At 34.5% G+C, this 19,188-nt stretch overlaps 1 protein-coding gene across 10 annotated transcripts in view; it reads right to left on the bottom strand.

Moving 5' to 3' along the window:
- CASK (peripheral plasma membrane protein CASK) overlaps positions 1–19,188 on the bottom strand; it is a 265,172-nt gene that overhangs the window by 197,526 nt on the left and 48,458 nt on the right. For all 10 annotated transcript variants that reach the window (XM_069119953.1, XM_069119955.1, XM_069119956.1 and 7 more), the window contains 5 exons: positions 18,724–18,899; positions 18,449–18,571; positions 16,525–16,714; positions 15,876–15,997; positions 14,309–14,488 (listed from right to left, as the gene is read on the bottom strand). In XM_069119953.1, the coding sequence (XP_068976054.1) occupies positions 14,309–14,488; positions 15,876–15,997; positions 16,525–16,714; positions 18,449–18,571; positions 18,724–18,899 (791 nt within the window). The remainder of the gene's footprint in view (positions 1–14,308; positions 14,489–15,875; positions 15,998–16,524; positions 16,715–18,448; positions 18,572–18,723; positions 18,900–19,188) is intronic.

Genomic DNA, 19,188 nt, shown 5'->3' with positions numbered 1-19,188 from the left:
TCTTTTTTTATTATGTTGATACTAATTTCAAGGCAGATAGTGAATACCTGGGGACCATCACTTTTCTTTAAGTCTGTCATACTCTCTAGCGGTTAAGATTTCTTCGTTGCTCTTTCTGTTATTTCGGCCGAAATAAGAATTCCTTTCCACGGCTATCATCATAAACTTCCATCAGAAAAAGAGAACAAAAGTAAGTCATTTCCATGGATTCACCAAATCCTCGTAATCAGTCATAATTATTACGGGGAAAAGGTAATCAAATATCAAATTCCACTCAAGAATATCAATTATTTAAATATTATTTGGTCGTACGATTAAGAATCGTACTAAATTCCATACTTGTGAATTCAAAATGAACTGAAAATATAATATACATAAATCTGTGCATCTCTCTCATTCGTAGAAAATAATTGGACATGTGTATGAAAGAGAGATTTAAACGTGATAATAAGAATGAATATGTCTGATTACTGGTATCGATCTGTCCATTCGTCAATTTTAGAGAAGGATACAAACGTACATTTAATCGAGGGTTTTAAACATCTGTGAAATACTGTCTATGTATTTTACGATAATCTTCTGCAAAAAAAATAACCATTTTTTATTAAATATTTAGAATTATAAATCTAAAAGAATTGTACATTTAAATTAAAAAAAGATAAAATTTAACGCAGATATAAAACGATTACATGAATTGAAATGTAAAGATTACAGTTATCTTTATAATCGTTCTTCCGTATTTACAGCAAAAATATTTCCCTCTCCAAGTACCACATTTAACCCTGCATAACCTATATTTCTCTTTCACGTTCCAACGATTGCAACATAAAACGTAACGATATACGACATTCTCGGAAAAAGAGTCGTCCAAATAACGTTCATCATCGATAAGACCAGGGTAATAATCTTTCACTCTCTCGCGCACCGATCCATTTCTTCGAATTGTTTCCGTCGAACGCGCCACAAATCGTCCATAATGTTAAAGTTCATGGATCGTATCTGAAAGTTTCAGCCGATCTCGGCAATCTCGACGAACATTCGAGTTTTAACTGTTGACAGTGTCAAGATAGGCGAGCGCGTGGACCTGAGACGCAGAGGTAGAACGAAATGACAAGTGGGGCCGAATCAGACGAGAGGAAAAGAAAACACGAGAGGAATAGGGAAGAAGAATATACAGGGTGTCACAGCGATCATAGTACAATAATCGGTTAGCTGATGATTCTACGTGAAAAGATAGGTCGGAAATAAAGAACAAGATTTTTTCATACGAAACGCTTTGTTTTCGAGAAAATCGAGTTCGAACACTTGTCAAATATATTTGACAAATACTGAACCTAATACTTAAACTTTACTTAATTCCGAATTGAAGTTGATGACCGAATAGAAGCGAATAATCGGCAGGAGGTTATCCCACATGTGAAAATAAATGGACAATAAAATTTGTTCGTAGAACGCACCGTTTTTGAGAAAATTGAATTGAAAAATTTATCAAGTGCGCGTGTAACAGACCAGTTCTTATCTCAACATATTCGAACTCTATTTTCTCGAAAACGGAGCGTTATGTAAAAAAATCTTATTTTATATTATCGGCTTATTCCTTCACATAAAATTACCCCTTGTAAGATTATCGTGTTATTACTTGGACACCGTGTAGAAGGGAGACGGGAAGAAGGTTTCACCGCAACTTTGGCGACGCGACGACGAGATTTAAAGCGAAGAGGTAGTGAAGAGATTCGGTAAGACGGGTCGCGCCGTTAGCTTCGCCGCGTCCTCCCACCCTCGACAATTTCGTCGACCCGCCGACCCGACGACCCGTCGCTTCGAATCCCCGCTCGATCCTTCCCCACTCTCAAAAATCTAGCAACCCTCCGCCAGCCCATCCCTCTGTCGTTCCATGGTTTCCCTCTCCCCCGTCAGCCTGCCCGTACAAAATTCAATCAATGCGCTAACGCGCAGGTCTCCTACGACTGTGCAGACTTCGTTGCTTTGCATCCCTTTTCTTTCTTTCTTTCTTCTTTCTTTTTCCTTTTCTTTCTTTTTTTTCTCTGCTTTTTGCTCCGTTTCTTCTGAAGGAAATCAACGTGTGCTTATCCCGCGAACATTCGAAGAAAGAGATTGTAATCGTACGCTATGGGGTTGTGTAAACTGCCGTGGGCTTTTTTCGAAGCAACGAGCTGGTTGGTTATGCTTGTTCATCGATGGCGTTCATTGCTCCTCTTTGACACAAGAAGTTGGAGACTGGATGTAGTGGTATGGGATAGTAATTTTGTTTCGTTGTGTTACAGTAATATGTGTTGTTATCGTCATAGAAAGGTAGGTACCATCAGACACTTTTTGTTGAGGTTCTTTTTAACTTTCTCGTATTTATGCGCGTTCACGCGACTCTATGAATGAACGCGTTTATCTTTCGGTATGCACTACGTACTGTACAACGATTAATGTAACGATTCTCGTGTAAGATTTATATATATTTTATGAAAAAAAACGTGTTCATTTACGATTGTTAGTAAAATGTCTTTTGCCGGAATATTTGAACGATGTTTTAATGAAAAGACACGTGATACTGTGACATGATATGTCTCGTCCACGGATATGAAGACGTTAAACACGATATTACGTCTTTAGTTCAAATACGTTTATACGTTTGTAGCTCCTTTTCTTTTATGATATTTTATAGTCAGAATTTTATTTATCTAATCGAATATAGATTGCAACTGATTATATTTTATCATTTTAATTTGATAAATAAACATTTTAATAAAAATTAATTTAATAAAAATTTGTTATTGACATATCTTTAACATAATACAAAAATAGCTAAGGAATGTATGATTTAAAAAACGTAAACACACGAATATGTAATTTTTAAATTGTCTAATGTTATAGAAAATTAAGTTTGAACAGAGAAATGTATAATAAAAATGATTTCGTATTCGCATAAATCTAGCTTCATTAAAAGGAACGTAACGAAGGAATCAAAATCAAATTAAAAAGGAGAAAATGAGATACACGTATTGAATTTTAAAGGTACGCGATCTTTTGTTCGGATAATTATTCGGCTGAAGGAATTTTGTAGAAACGACCATCCTCGAAAATCGTACCGCTAACGAATTACGAAAAATTCGTTTCCATTGAATTACGGGCCGAGAGATCCACGAGAAAGCTATACTCTACAGTGCCAAATCGCTATCGACCACTCATTAATTTCGCAACAAGTAAAAAATCAGAGGCTTGCCAGATATACGTTGCACTATTGTGGAACTTATTGAGCTAACCGCGGAAGCTCAGCCACGCACACGTGGAACTGACCCAAGGTTTTACATACATGCGTTTTACCAAAATTGTAATCGAGGATGCTCCAATAATTTAGACTTTATTGAACATCGAACTTACGGGGACGCTGTGCCAAATAAATAAAAGAATCGATTTATGACGCGATAACTTGTACGAAAATATCTTGGAACGGTTGAAAATCAGCGCGAATTTTACCATACTGCTATGTAAAGACATGTTAATTTCCTTTTACAATGGTATGTATCGTTATTAAATGTCTTTATCGTTATTTGCATACTCGATAGCCACGTATATTCTATTGAATTATGCGTCGATACGTTTGCAAAATACTGATAATACATAAAGAACAACAATATTAGTGTGTAATTAACTTGCTGTCGACTTTCACAATAGATTTCAAATTTTTGTTCAATCTAGCGTAAATACAAAATTCCCTGAAAAGATATTTTTCTCTCATTCCTGAATGTATAAATATATAGATCCTCAATAATTGTACGACAATTTTTATTATATTTATAATACACAAAATATTTATAATACACAAAAAAGAATACACAAAATATTTATAATTTTAATGAGAATTTATAATAACAGTTAATTTCAAATACGATATAGAGGCAATAGAACTTTAAACAATTATGAACAATAATTCTATTAATTATTTTACACGGGAAATTGTACTTTTATTTCCCTGATTTGAACACATTCTTGTTGAAAGAGAATTTTCGTTTCGATTATAATTATGTATCATCGATAAAGATGGAACATTCGATATTTCATTTTATTTATATTTAACTTTCAGCAACGTTGTAATATGATTTATAGACACTGTATATAAATAAAACATTAGTACATTTAGTATAAACGCTTCTTCCATACAATAAGCAGTCATATTTTAAAATAAAAGCAATTTGTGAATTATGATTTTAAAAATACATTCGATCATCAAACTTGATACTTGAAAATAAGAACGACTTTTCACATTATCGAAACATTTATTAAAAAGACAAAGTAGACTAAAGAAAATCATGAAATTGCATGAAACACGAAAAAAAATGATGACGTTATAAACTCCTTGTTTGTGATTTTAAAACACCTATTTTTTCACGGAAGCTACAACAGCTACATCAATTTTACTGCTTCTGGAATATCTCTCTTTACACAGCCACTTTGTTTTACAGCACCGCTGTGGTAGTACTACACAATGGAATATGTGTATCGAAACAGGTATGTATAAACTACACTTGCGCTTTTAAAACTACCTAGACTATGTACGGAATTTCTGGGACGGAACTATGTAAAACCTTATTACCAAAGTATTCACGGAATTTTCAAGACGGAATCAAGTGTAACCTCGGGCGAGACAAAATTTCGCGGGATAGGCGTATTCAATGAAAAAAGGATAAAGAATGATGAACTTTCGAATTACAAACTTCATCAAATAAGTAACTCTGTCTGTAATGAAATTTACCATAATTCTGATTAATTTTTAAACAAAATGTACTTTCGTTTCTACCGGCCACATGGCTACTTAATTAACTTCAAATTTAAATTCGAATGTACATACACATTGTACATAGATTTTTCTTAACCTCCATAAAATCAGTCAGACAACTTAAGCAAAGTAACTTATAATCGGAAAAGATAAGTGAAACTTCAATGAATATCAATCTCAAAATTTTATCAAGCGCATACACAATTTAAAATTCACATTGAATGAAACATACACGCTAAATTTGTAGACGCTATTAAACGATAATTCTGCCATTACGATTAGTTCATTCAGCGAATTTCATTGCCATGTGACGAACCACTTCTATTTCAAATATCTATTTTAAATATATCAAACGTACACACTTCATATTGGAAAAATGCTTAATACGAACTATTCATTTGTTTACCTTCTGATCTGGCATCAATTTTATCATTCAATATAATTCAATATGGATCACGAATACATAGCAGTGGATACTGTTAGATGGTATTCGTAGCTGTACCACGGAAAAGTTTTAACGAGCATCGAAATGAGAACAACTCTTTCGGCAGTAACTTTCTAATTAGATTATGACCAATAGAAAACGCTACATTTAAAGAACAATTTCATGTTTCCCTGAGAAAAAAATAGGGCCGCACAGGATGTAAAAAACCGCAAAGTGAAATAAAATGACGCCTACAGCGAAATGAAGTACTATACTAAAGCTCGAAATATATATTTTAATCCAATATAAGAACACACACACGCGCGCGCGCGCGCACACACACAGTAGACAATGTAACAAATTGCTCCGAGGCTCTTCAATAAAAAGAATATGTATGTATTTCATCGAGACACGTTCGATGAAACATCGTAGTATTGGTAAGAGTAAAGCGTAGGCGTTTACATCGAAACGATTCAAGGGGAAACACAGGAATCCCTGAAATATTCTTTGTAAGTTTTCAAGAAATCCCTGAAGGATTATCGATTGCAGTGATAGAAAAGCCGATAAAAATCCAATAAGACACTGGTATGGCATTTTAAAATACAAGACGATTGCGGCAAGTGTCCGATATATCTAGCTTCTCAGCTTCGGCGAAACCGGCTTTCATCGATGCCACAAGTTCTTAACAGCTGAGTCAGACAACCTGTCTGAGATACGAGGTTCACCCCGTATACCCTAGGAGCAAAGATCAGATGATAGAAAAGAGCCACTTCTTGGTGGTAAGATGAACCGATTATGACAGGAATAGGGTCCAGTGTGAAATATGGTAGTAACCGGCGGAATCTATCGCACCGATCGGAAAACGTTGCTAAATTATCCAAGGAAAACCGCAAAATTATTGGCTTTCGATCAATCGAGAATTAAAATCATTATCGCCCACAGCGTACCGCATTTAACGAAATATCGATAGGTTTACTTCGTATAACAAAATTAATTGATCCTATTCGAATTAGCTGATAACTCGGCCGTCTCGATGAATAATATATGTTAATGCCAACTAAAGGAATAAATTACCATACGAAATACAAATTCGCTAACGTATAAATACATCCTTGTATATAATTCCACTTTACGTATAAATAAATCAATTTGTCGTATATTTAAATATTTCGCATTTTAAACAAATAGGAATTTCCTGAATTAGAAAAAAAAGAAGAAGAGTTGAGAGGAACTTGGCGATAGTAAATAAGCATCATTAAAAAATAAAAAACGAAGGAGTTGCCGATGACATTTAATAGGAAAATTATCAAGAAATTTAGGGAAGTCAAGGTCTTTCGAAAATTACCGATGATCCTAAAATATCAGCTAGTATATTAATGTATCCCCTGCCTAATCAGCCGTTTCTGTTTTCATCCAGACCAGCCAATATTTGCGTCACTGTAGAGTACTGTGTAAACGATACTCGAGAATATTACTCGTCCGCATTACTCTTTCGTGCTTCTTTGTATCCATCGGGTTAAGCTTACATAAGAAACGTGTGCTTATTCACGACGAAAGACATTCGACGGCTTTTTGCACGCGGTGACCGCCCGAGAGATCAACGCCCTGCGACACACTACACGAGATTCTTTCACACTGGCAGGAAACGCGACCCATCTTTTTCGTAAATTCGGACGATCCAAATAACTGATACGTCGAAAGCTTCGCTCTATTTCATTCAACGAGCCAGAGCTCAGCGCTCCTCCCTTGAAAACCGAAGTTAGTATTTGTAGATACTTCTGGAAATTAGATACACCCACGTAAAAGTAACAAATCGCTAGGGAAATACGAGAAAACATGAGACGTACAGTTGCGATCCAAGTAGTTCAACAACGAACTAGTCTCGAACTTTAGTCGCGCGATCGAAAGTACGTAAACAAATGCTTTATTTACCCTGTCTCCTTTCTCGAGGTTCATGTTTATTTCTTGGCGAAGTGTTTAGCTCAAGAAAACGTTCGTAACAACTAGATCAAAATAAAAACATTTGAGCGATCAAACGCGAGTTCCATTACTATCGAGCTCGAGCGTTCTCCATATAATCAAACGTTCGAGCTCAAAGTGGGCTACTAGTGAATGAACGGGCGAAACGTGAATAGAGGATGAGAAGGAAACGCTTGGTCAGCGGTCAGTAGGATATCTGCCGTTTTGGATGATCTACTGGTGGATTTACCAAATCAGGAAACTCCAGTGTAACAACACACTTCCATCAGCGAAGCACGCCGTGTTAATCACAATGATAAAACACAATATCGAAGAACGCAAGAAGTAGAAATACGTGACGCTCGCGAGAGGTCGTCTCGAACCGTGTGGACTGCCGGGTGTTTACAGGCAGCGCGAGAAAATGTTGCCAGAAATTAGCGCTCTTCGCCGGTGGATGGTTTCGTAGCACGTCTCACCAATAATAAGGGAAACTGTGGACCGATCGTACGCGAACTGTCACCGAACGGTAATCATCTCCACGTGTTCCAGCAATACGATCGACCCCAGGGGACGTACAGTTGTCGACGAAACCGTGAATTAGGGGAAGCGGAACGCGTCGCTCGCGATCTACGTTCTGCGACATACTAGCTTTCGTAGCCTGACGCCCACCACCCTCGGCCGGCATCAACTCCCCTTTCTCCAACGAGCATCCCCCACCCTCATACCCTTCAGCTCTTGCCAGCCGTCTCACCCTCGGCTTCCCTGGTCTAACGCGCGACGCGACCAGCAACCCCCGCGTCGAGGAACCGACGTTTTCGCAGTACCGCCAACGCCAGCAACTGCCGATTGGTCTAGAGCAGTCTCGACCATCGTCCCGGTGCTACTGAAAGATAGAACGTGAATCAATCGTGACCCAACTTTAAGAATCGTTTCTTCTGTTTCGCGCGCGTATCGATGCTTGACGAGGCTGGCTATGTTGGCACGTTCGAGTCGAGGTATTTGCTCTTTTTGGAAATAATAGAGGCCATTGATAGGCGTGTGAGAAAGAGAATAAGATGACCGGCATTATTCCAATGCTGCTAGGATTGTATTAGGAATGTAATAAGAGGATAAGCTGACTAACATTGTTCTAGTGCTGCTAAGAATGTATTAGGAATGTAATAAGCTTCTTGATTTTAGCTGTAACGAGACTGTGTAATTAATGGAAGATAATATTATTGGTTTGCTAGAAGAATAATATATTTCAAGTGATTGTTGGAAAAATTTTAGCTACGGAGACTGTTGTTTGAGTGCTGAAATGCGAAACGTGCTATACGAGATAAGCTGACTGAAATTGTTTTAATGCTCTTAGAAGGTATTAGGAGCGTATTAGGAATGTAATAGGTTTGTCGCGTTAAAAGAAAAGATAAAATAGTGTGGACAGTTTACTAGAAGAATCGCGTCTCATTTATGTCATAAGATGCACGGAACCAATGACGAGAAATGCAAAATACAGTATAATAATATGAATGTTAGAATGAAAGAAATTTAATTTGTTATTTGTAACTAATCAGATTTTTCTTATAATCTAAAATATATTATGTTTTGTATAATATAATATAGAATATTCAGTGGTTGAAACCAGAATAGCATATCGTTTTGTTACTAGCTTTTTTATAATCCAGAGCTTATCAAATTCATTACGATAGATAAGATCAAATATTACTGTTAGCAAAATATAAAAAACGTACATGATAGTACGTGTTTCGAAAAAGACATCTTGTACCCAGAATTTTGGTAAAAGTGGAATAAAAAGATCTGGATAGTAATGTAATATGTGAAACAAAAAATGAACAACTTCGTCTTTCATTTATTGTAAACTTTATATTCTATGAAGTATAGATATTTTTTATGGCGCATTTTTAATCTCGATTCCTTTTGCTACTTTTATTAGCTTTTTTTATTAATATCTCTATATATAAAATTTCGAAAATAATATATAACTCTCTAACTGATACTAATTCAATTCATCGTTGTATATAAATGGCGTGAGAAGTGTCACGAGAATTGAATTAAAAAATTCGTTCTGTCCTTTAAAAAACATTTGATTATGTGTAGTAGAGTGAATTTGTTTCATAGTACGAAACTGGACATGGTTGATCTTTTCTACCTCGCCCGAAGTTTCTAGTTGACCCCGATGTGTGTTAGCCAACTAATCCATTGAATGCTAAAAAATAGTAGGGATCAAAATGTACCAGAGAAAGTATAACACGAACTAATTGATCAATCCTCAACCCTCTTGAATAGTTTCTACCTATATATAAACCGGCTGAATAGGCAGTACGTACACACAAGCCCGAAATAGCCAGTTGCAGTTGTCCTACTAAATACACAAGCAACAAATTGCTTTGAAATAACACGACATTCGCGTCAAACAGCGAATATCGCGATATATGTATAAGGACATAAAATAGATACCAAGATGGTAAAATAAAAAAGACAAATAAAAATATTATAAAACAGAATTACATTTCAAAATATTCTAATAGTGGAAAGGGAAAAAATTTTCCTCAAAAATAATATCGCAATTATTTGTAGACAATTTTCCGTATCAATTAAGCTTTCTTCAAGAAGAGAATTAAATTCTTTTATAGAAGATAAAAGCCATTTCTAACATTTCAATTATTTAATCTGCACGTCTATCAATGTTTAACTAGTCAATAAATTATACATACATTCGTTACGATAATAAACTGCACGTTATTCAACTTTGATCGTGGTCACTTCGATGGCTCGACAGGACGATATTCGAGAAAAAAGATCTGAATAACTAACTGCCTGTTCTATTTGCAAGTACTGTTCTGTCGACCTGTCGACTTGCACGATCTCGAAGTCGATCGAATATTCATGCGCATATATTTGTCAAAATGTTCGCTTTAAATTCGTCAACCACTTCGTTCTCTATCGAACGAGTATCAAAAGAGAACTCAGCTTTTTACCAAATTCCTTCCTTTCCACCATTCTCTCTCTTCCTCTGAATAGTCTTGAGTGCGATTGATCGATTGTAAACACTATGAGACATTCAGAACACGTCTGATGCAACAGTTAGAAGGCTGTTGACAAACATTTTCTTTGAAGTATTGCTTCCAGAACGAGCTGTAGGCAAGTCGCTTCGACGAACCTACTCGATGATGCAACATTAGACTTGGTATTCGCAAAGGAGATATTCAAGGTACAAGTACCTATTCCAACAAGATTTCTCGACATTCGATGTCGTTCGTATATTTTGAACAAGATATTTCACAATTTTCCTTATCGTTTGGTATTTACATGTAAAGGAAAACTAGAAGAAACATTAATATGAAAAATATAACGTATCCCATGTTTGGCATTGTTATACCTTTGACATCCATGGACGAGATATTTCACGCGCAAATATTTACCTATTCGATTTCTTGAATGAAATATCTTGAAATTCGATATTATTCATGAAGCTTTGAACATGATACCTTCCCCTTTCTGTGTTTTTCAATATTTGAAACTGGATATTTTTCATATGAAAAGAGAATAAAAGAACTATTGACTATGAAAGCATAACATAGAATACCTTTGCATGACTCACTTGATATTAGCCTAATTTCCTTATTAATAAAATAATCATTATACCTCAGTAAGATATACTATTCCTATTTTGTAATTATAGTATTTTTTACTTCGTATTATGATCATTATTTACCATATATTTGTTGATAATAAAATACTTAAATGTATAAATACATATATGACACAATACAAAAGATGTGATATGAAAACTGCATAAAATTTCTGTCCCTAGTACACCGAAAAAATTACAATAGAAATTTGTCCCAGTATCTCTATTAATTTTTATTATAGATATTGATATTTTATAGAACAAAATTATTATTTGATTATTTAAGATAGTGTAAAATTAAAATGTAAAATGTGAGATAACACGAAAGTGAATATATTCGAAAATAAAAGATTCATGTAAAAAACAAATTTGAAACAATAGGTACGTAAAGTACAATAGATTGAAAGTTGATACGCAAACAAGTGGCGAACTTTAGTCGAGGCTGATTTGTTTTTCTTTTTTTTTTTTTTTTTTACTGCGACAGGTATATCAAGCCGGCTTCGCTTCTCTAACTGACTCGTACCGACGAAATCGTATTCAAACTCGTATCGTAACTCTTGAACGCTCGAACAGTAGTTATTTATATTTTATCATTTCTGCAACTGCAATTTCACTCTGAATATTTTCAAACTCTACCAGGAAGCGTTAATACAGCCCTGGAAAGGATCCATTATTCGCATCTTCTGACATGCACTTTTTACATATGGCAACTTCTTAAAATTATTCGGAACATACTAAACCTTTTCTGAACTATCAATTTCATTTAAAATAACATGGTCTCTTGAAAACGAAATATATATGAGTAAATTCTATAACTAAAGGTATCCACCAACAAAAGTCTGACATTTTACATTCATTTATAATTAATATTTGTTTCAAATGGATATACAAAAATACTCTGTATTTACAAATATGGGTTATTTATAATATAGATAACTGTATTTAATGTGTTAATTATAAGAGTAGTAGCATTAGCAATAATGATAGCTAAGATGATGTATGATAGCTAAGACAATGTATATATTTAAACTAGATATATATATTTCAGAAAAGAACGCTATATTTTTACAAACAATGCCATTTTCATATAATGAAATAATCGACCTCCCCTCATTAATTTACAGCATGATACGTGGAATTTTATGTCCAATATAACTTCTATATATTATCAAAACGAAATGTAAAATTATCAAAATTAACCTAGTTGTACTTAATTTTCAACTTATAGTAATTTAAATTTCGTTAAATATAAATAGAATAGCAAGACCTCCTCGTTACAAAAATATTTGATCTTTGCAGGGTGTGTTAGACTGCACGATATTTAATATAAAATATAACAAGTTTGTGGATCATTTTACAAATTAACTTGCATATAAATTTCCCAATTATTATACAACTTATGGTGGAACCTATAAGAGAACATTTAATCTTCCTTTTTATGAATTGTCAGAAGTACACATCTATTATCACAGAATGAACTATCTTAATAATAAATATTAATCACTTCTTTAAAAAAAGTTTCCTTTATTATATGAATATAGGAACGTAGAAATTCTATGAAACCTGGCATATACATTTTCAATAAAAAGCGACAGTCGAACGAAATAAAAGCATTTTATTATCTACGGATATTGTAATTATTGACCAACGAATACATAATTATACTATTCGATATCATCAGAAATGGGTAATGAATTTTCCTCAAGCTCAAAATGACACGCAAAATTTTTCCTGAGCCTTCCAAACGACAAGCCCCCAAACGCTTCGGGCTAGTAATAAATTTCCATAACGCTAATCGAACCAGAATCGGACAACCTAATTTTCCAGAAAAGTAAGAGTATAACGAACGTGTGTAACATTCAGCGTGAAAGGAATAACTAATAAGTCGTCGCTCACGATGGTACGTAGATCCAGTCGACTATCAGAACTCGTTCTTTTCACAGTAACAGCCCTATCGTTCTTTTAGTCCAGCTCTATTTGTCTTTTTCTCTTCTTCCTCCATATTTGTCCTGCTCTTTCGTACTATCTTTTTCCCCTCTTTACGTGTTTCTCTCACTACAGCTACGGGATTTTTAAATGAGAATTTTAACGATCGACCTACATTTCTGTGCCCTATTTACGGTGTATCGCATGCAATGTCAAACACCGCGATAAATATACTACCACCAGCGACGACTGCCACGGCGGAAAGGAAGAAACATGTAATTGCGAGTACGCCGCAAGACGTCGCATTGATACCTCTACCAAAAACGGGAAACAAGAGAGAAAGGAAACGGTATTGTAACGATTAGCAATTTGTCGACCCAGTTTCAATACATTTTTGCTTTTTCCGAGATTACACAGTCTTTGTGATAGTGGATAGAGTAGATAGACGCAGGGGTTTTTAGGGCGTTTTATGCTGTCTTATGATGTCTTATATACTTTACTTTTTAAATATATATAGCTAATTCATTGTAATAATACAAGAGATATTTTATATGAAATGTAACAAGTTTCGAGAGAAGAATATTGTGTACGAACGAATTAGTTCCACATGGAGGCATTTAATAATTGTACACATAAAATGTAACATTAAGCGATAGCAAATAACCCAAAGTGAATTTAAGTAAACGATAGATTATAGGTCGTTGGACGTGTCGTCGCATAAGAAGCGGAGAGGACCTTAAAACCTCGAAAATGCTTCCACCTGGAACAAAGTCGTGTCAACCATATGTCCGCGTTGAAATAAGATAAATTTATCTAGAATTAGTCAGAAATCCTATTTCGTATAATTAATAGTGAGATATGCGATTGGAATTGAAACACTGTATCGATAAATAGTGAATACATAATAACTGTATGCAATTCTAACAGAAAAAGTAAAAAAACAGAATATGATCAGAAAAATCTAATTTAATAGTTTCTTCCCATCGTTATTTAGATTGATATACAAATAAATTTACATATATTATTGACTATATATAGTTTATATCCAATAAACACGCCGTAAACCTCATATTCATTACAATTAATTGAGAAATATATTTTATAAAGAGTCTAGTCTTTTTTCTAATGTATAACATTTACAATCTTAAATTGATTTAACTGCATTTTATTTCTAATACAATCTAAGTTATTTAAAAATGAAATATTTCTTTGTGTGAGAGGATGTATCATTTATCTTAATTTGTCCTCCTCATAAACACGAATATAATTTATATCCCTATATATTTTATACTCAAATACAATTTATACCTGCTCCAAAAATTATATTCGTTCTATATTCTTTACTTTTCCATATTATATATATAATATATATAAAATATAATAAAATATATATAATATATATTTATATATTATTATGTATATTTAATTACATAAAATTTCAAGAATCAATTTATTGTTTGATTAGTATAGTGTCACGAGATTATACGTACATACAGTAAGCTTTGTTTGAATTGCAGTTCGCGCCAAAATCATTATCGACGAATCGATCAAAATTTAAATAAATTTCTCGAAGACTTACCCTCATGTGCGGTTGGACAAGAAGTTCATGGAGCTCCCGAAGATCCGCCCTATCGATGTTTCGTATCGCTGAATGCTCTATTTCTCGAAGTAGTTCCTCGACTTCTCGCGCACGCTGAACTGCATCTGTCTGCGGCGCTCGACATGGCGTTGGAACTCGGGTCGAGATTCTATCGTAAAGCTAAAGAACAATAACCATATTAGTCATTCTATTTAACTTTCCAAACTAAAGATATAACAATACTTCAATTACAAATAACAATTACATGCTTATGATCTAATTATCAATAGTACCGCTTATATATGTATAATATTACAGAATGTTACATATCTCATAAATACGTTTCAAATTATTTTGTCTTGTATATCGTGAAATACAATTCCCATAAATATGACTTGAAATCGTTAATAATCATTAACAGATCGAGAACATAGACATAGAGAAAATAGAAACAATAATACTTGAACAAATATAAGATCAATTTCGTCTAAACGTTTAAATAAACTTACAATAAAACGTGCTTATTTCCTACACATCCGCTTGTCACGTCTGTCAGCCATGTACTAATCGTATTCGCGGCAAAATACGCTAGTTCATCACGAAACCTTTAGATGTCTCATCACGTTACAGCGATTGGTTCGTGTGTGGATGGAGCGACGATATTGTTTACATTACCGACGAAAGAAAAAGAGAAAACCAATGGAGGGACGATTACCCGCGTTTTTGTTCAAAATCGATTTACTCACCAAGAGGTAGGCAAATTCGAGCAGGTCACCGACCAATTCGACCTCGCCGACGTATATTAATTGACAAAGCCGCATCCTTGTTTACTTTCGTTTCCAGTTTTAACACGTGGGCTATTCGATCCCACGCGATCGTTTATATAACACAAAAAAGATGCACGTAAACATCTATGCGATGGAAGACGAAATACGGCGCCATTTCAATCCTGTATAGCATTTTGTTTATCAGACCAGCACGTCAGCCATCTTAATAAACGGACTTCGAGCGCTTGCGCTCTTTCCCACGTCAAATGAGGACGCGTAACTGGCGTAAATATAAACCGACAGAAACTAACGGTGGCGCCACGAATGACGGAAACTGCCGTTCTGCGTATTGGTAAAGTAGGAACTCTAGAAGTGCATATGAGTATGTGTGTGTGTGTTTGCATTTTCAGATATACCCAGTAATGAAAATTTATATCAATAAAAATTATGTTGGAAAAGAACACATGAGTATATAGTCGTATAAATTCGTAATAATTGACTTCAAATGATATTTTTTATCATTCTAGTCGTTATATTATCGACACTCAGTAAGTGAATAAATTAGAGTTATTTATGCGTAAGAAATAAGAATTTTCATTAAATTTCTTCTCTGATGTACAACATACTTTTTAACAGAAGAAACGAACGATAGTATCATTACGTATATGGAACATTTTAAGATAATGTGGGAACTGCATTTCATATACTATCTTACGAAATATGAAACATATGTATACATATAGTCAGAAAAGTTGATATATAAATAATTTTTACGGTATCTTTAATATACATATTCTTACCTCTAAAATGGCTCGAAGACGATAATCGTCAACTGCATTAAGTATCTCAGCACGTGTCAGTCTTCCACTCTCTTGAAGTACTTCAATATCATCCAGAGAGTCTAAAATTTCAGCTACAGCACCTAGAAATTAATTTTGTCTTTAGAAGATACACACGATAGTGCGTAATAAGTAATACATAATTGGTACATTGAATCATTCTCGATAATACGTACTAGTTTCTATAATTCTAATTAACGCAAAATTTCAGAAGTGTAATAAAAAGAATATACTGATGAAACGAATTTATAAATCTCAACAATTTAAACGATATTAAAGTAGAAAAATAACCACTCACTTAATTAGAATTGGAACTAACTTAAACAACTGATTTAATATTAGATCATATCACGTATTATTTGCAACTCTAAGCAACGTTGGAACAAGCAAAAGATAATAACAATAACCAAGTAAAAACATCAACAAATTATGATGTTTTAATGGTAATTAAAATTGAAAACTTTTAAAGAATTTATTTAATGACACTTACTTCCTTAATTCGTTCAGTTTTATATAAAGATTAACGGTTAAATTATTTGTTTCCTTCCTACTTATTCATAATTAACTAATTAATATATACATTAAAAATAGATATTAAAAATATTCATACCTGTGGTTATAACTTCATCATCGCCTATGTCGAAAAAACTGTCGCCGTTAATTTCCGAATACGGGATGTGCCATTTCGACGACGAGATCGCCACTTTTACAGATTCCTTCAATTTTCGTCTAGCATTGAATTTCTTAAGCTCTTCTATAGTTTCGCCTAAATGTATTCGAGCCACGCCCTTATCACGATCCTACAAATATAGTTTGTTTAGAGATTATGCAACTTCAATATTGTCATAATGAATAATGAACTTAATATTAATGCTACTCCATGATATGTATGATAAATCACTTGAGAAAGTTCTTAGTGAAATTAGAGCATCGAACGAACGCCTCGTATTAATTACTTCTCATTAATTTCATCGACCAAGAACGAATCAAATTTCCCATATTTATCAATCACAGAAATATCAATATCCTTTTTATTTAGCGAGTATATATTTAACAAAATAAATATTCATTATTTAAAATAAAATAAATCAGTAGAAGTAAATAAATACATGCTCATGTATTTGTATACACTGTAGGAAACAATCTACACGTTCGAGTAGAAAAATATTCGCTTTGAAAAAACTCCTGTGTCGGGCAATTTCTTCTTAACGAAAAAAAGACGATCATTAACGCGCGTTTCTATGAAGTTCTTAGGACTTCAGCGAATGTGCAGTCACGTTCAAAAAACTGTAACTAGTACAGGGAAAAATATACACCGCTACAGTTATTTTCATTAACCGGTGGAACTTTGCCCCTGCTATAGCGATCGATAGCCCAGTTGCACGTGTATTGCATCGATATATGGGGTGACTCCAAGCTTCGCTACCTTAGGTCACTGGCTAACTGTCGTATCATATAAGTATATTCTTACTTTATTACACCATATGCCATGGACATGCGCACGTACATTCACCGGATATAATAACAGAAAATGAGGCCGTTTATCGAAAACCTGATACGATATAAAAAGAACCAGATGCGCTCGCAGCATCTATTAAATAGAAGTTGTTAACACAAATGGCTCAACACTAAGGATAGAATCAGCTTCAATACGCACTCACGAATTCAAATCGATTTTGATGCAAAAATCTCACTTCGTAAGAGTCGATTAAAACTTACTTTATTATTAAACTTACTTACTTTAAAAGAGAATTTTTCATTTTCTATATTGACTAAGTTAGTATCGAACTTCAGAATGGGCCCTTGTAGATTTTACTTTGATATTTGCATCAAACATAGAGTCGCGAAAATTATACTCAAACTTTACAAGGCAAGAAACTACGTTACTAGGTATAAATATTACACACAGCGTATACTCCGATTTCAATCGAATTTCGTATTGCAAACAAAAAGCTATCGTTTGAAAGATTTACACAGAGAATAGAAGGTTCTCGATTCCAATCCACTTGGCCTAGGTTCGATTATATTAAAGTTCCACTTACATTTCCCAAAGTGCAGATAAAGAGTCCCAAAGCTATATGATCTAAAAATATCATTTTCTACCATTTTTAGTAGTACACGTAAGTTTTTCTCAATCAAATTTGAACCAATGTAAAATTACACTATACAAGTATTCGAACCCATCTCTACTAAACGTACGTACTACTTCAAAATCCCAAGATGCCTCTCCTCTTAAAAATTTCACGATTTCACCACTTCGAACTCAATTAATTTAGTACTAACTATATCTAAGTACTTTAATACCTGAATTCTAAATATCTATCTCGCGAAGATGACACGATTATCTTTCGAAAGTTCTTTCAGATTTTCGCGACGGAAGCTTTAAGCTCCCTAGAGTTTTACTCCATATGTATCGATTAGACTTCTAAACGCTCGAAAACTCTGATTTCCTTTGAAACATAAAAGAAAACATTTTGAACATGACGTTAAATATGGAAATGACGTTAAAACAGATTGAATGAAAGACGACTTACTCTGAGCCATTTGTGGTTCAGCACTTCCTGTATGGTAATCCTGTGATTTACATCCGTTGTGAGCATTCTTTGTATGAGATCCTTGGCTGACTCGCTGATATTGTCCCATAATGGCGATCCCATCTGCAAGTTTTACGAATACCTTATGCATTTATTATACTTATGACAGAGACATGGAAGCGTGCTCGTCAGAGCTAAATGCACATCAAAACATGATTATCATTCTTGCGCGCTTTGTAAAAACAGAGAAAATGTAATGTCTGGTCAATTTCTACCTGTACTCGTCCTCTGCAAATTGCTTCTCGCAGTCTATCTCGAGAGCCGACGAATGGAAGTGTACCAGTTAATAGGACATGAAGTAGTACTCCGGCTGACCAGACGTCACCAGGCTTCCCGTACTGTCTGCGCTGGATCACTTCCGGCGCCATGAAGTGTGGACATCCAACACGACCTGCACGATCAAGGACACCATCAGAAACATGTAAAATAACCGACATATTCGGCATGGTGGAAGCGAGCCGGCAGTGATTGCTTCGAGAGTCCACAGTCGATCGTTACACGTTCGAAGAAACTTTTAGAACCGACCGAAACTTCATCGGTAAGTTCCAAATGAGAAGTTTCAACATTTCCCGCAAACTTCTCACCTCTCGGTCATCAACGATTCGTAAACAACGACCCGCTTCTCGTATCGCGATCCACGAATACTTTTCTCACGTCGATTAACTGCAGCTTCTGTTAAA

This window comes from Bombus flavifrons, chromosome 9 (assembly GCF_040668555.2).
Source record: "Bombus flavifrons isolate JBK064 chromosome 9, iyBomFlav1_principal, whole genome shotgun sequence".
Lineage (NCBI taxonomy): Eukaryota > Metazoa > Arthropoda > Insecta > Hymenoptera > Apidae > Bombus > Bombus flavifrons.
The sequence above is the reverse complement of the archived record's forward strand: the minus strand, read 5'-3'. Positions and strand labels throughout refer to the sequence as shown.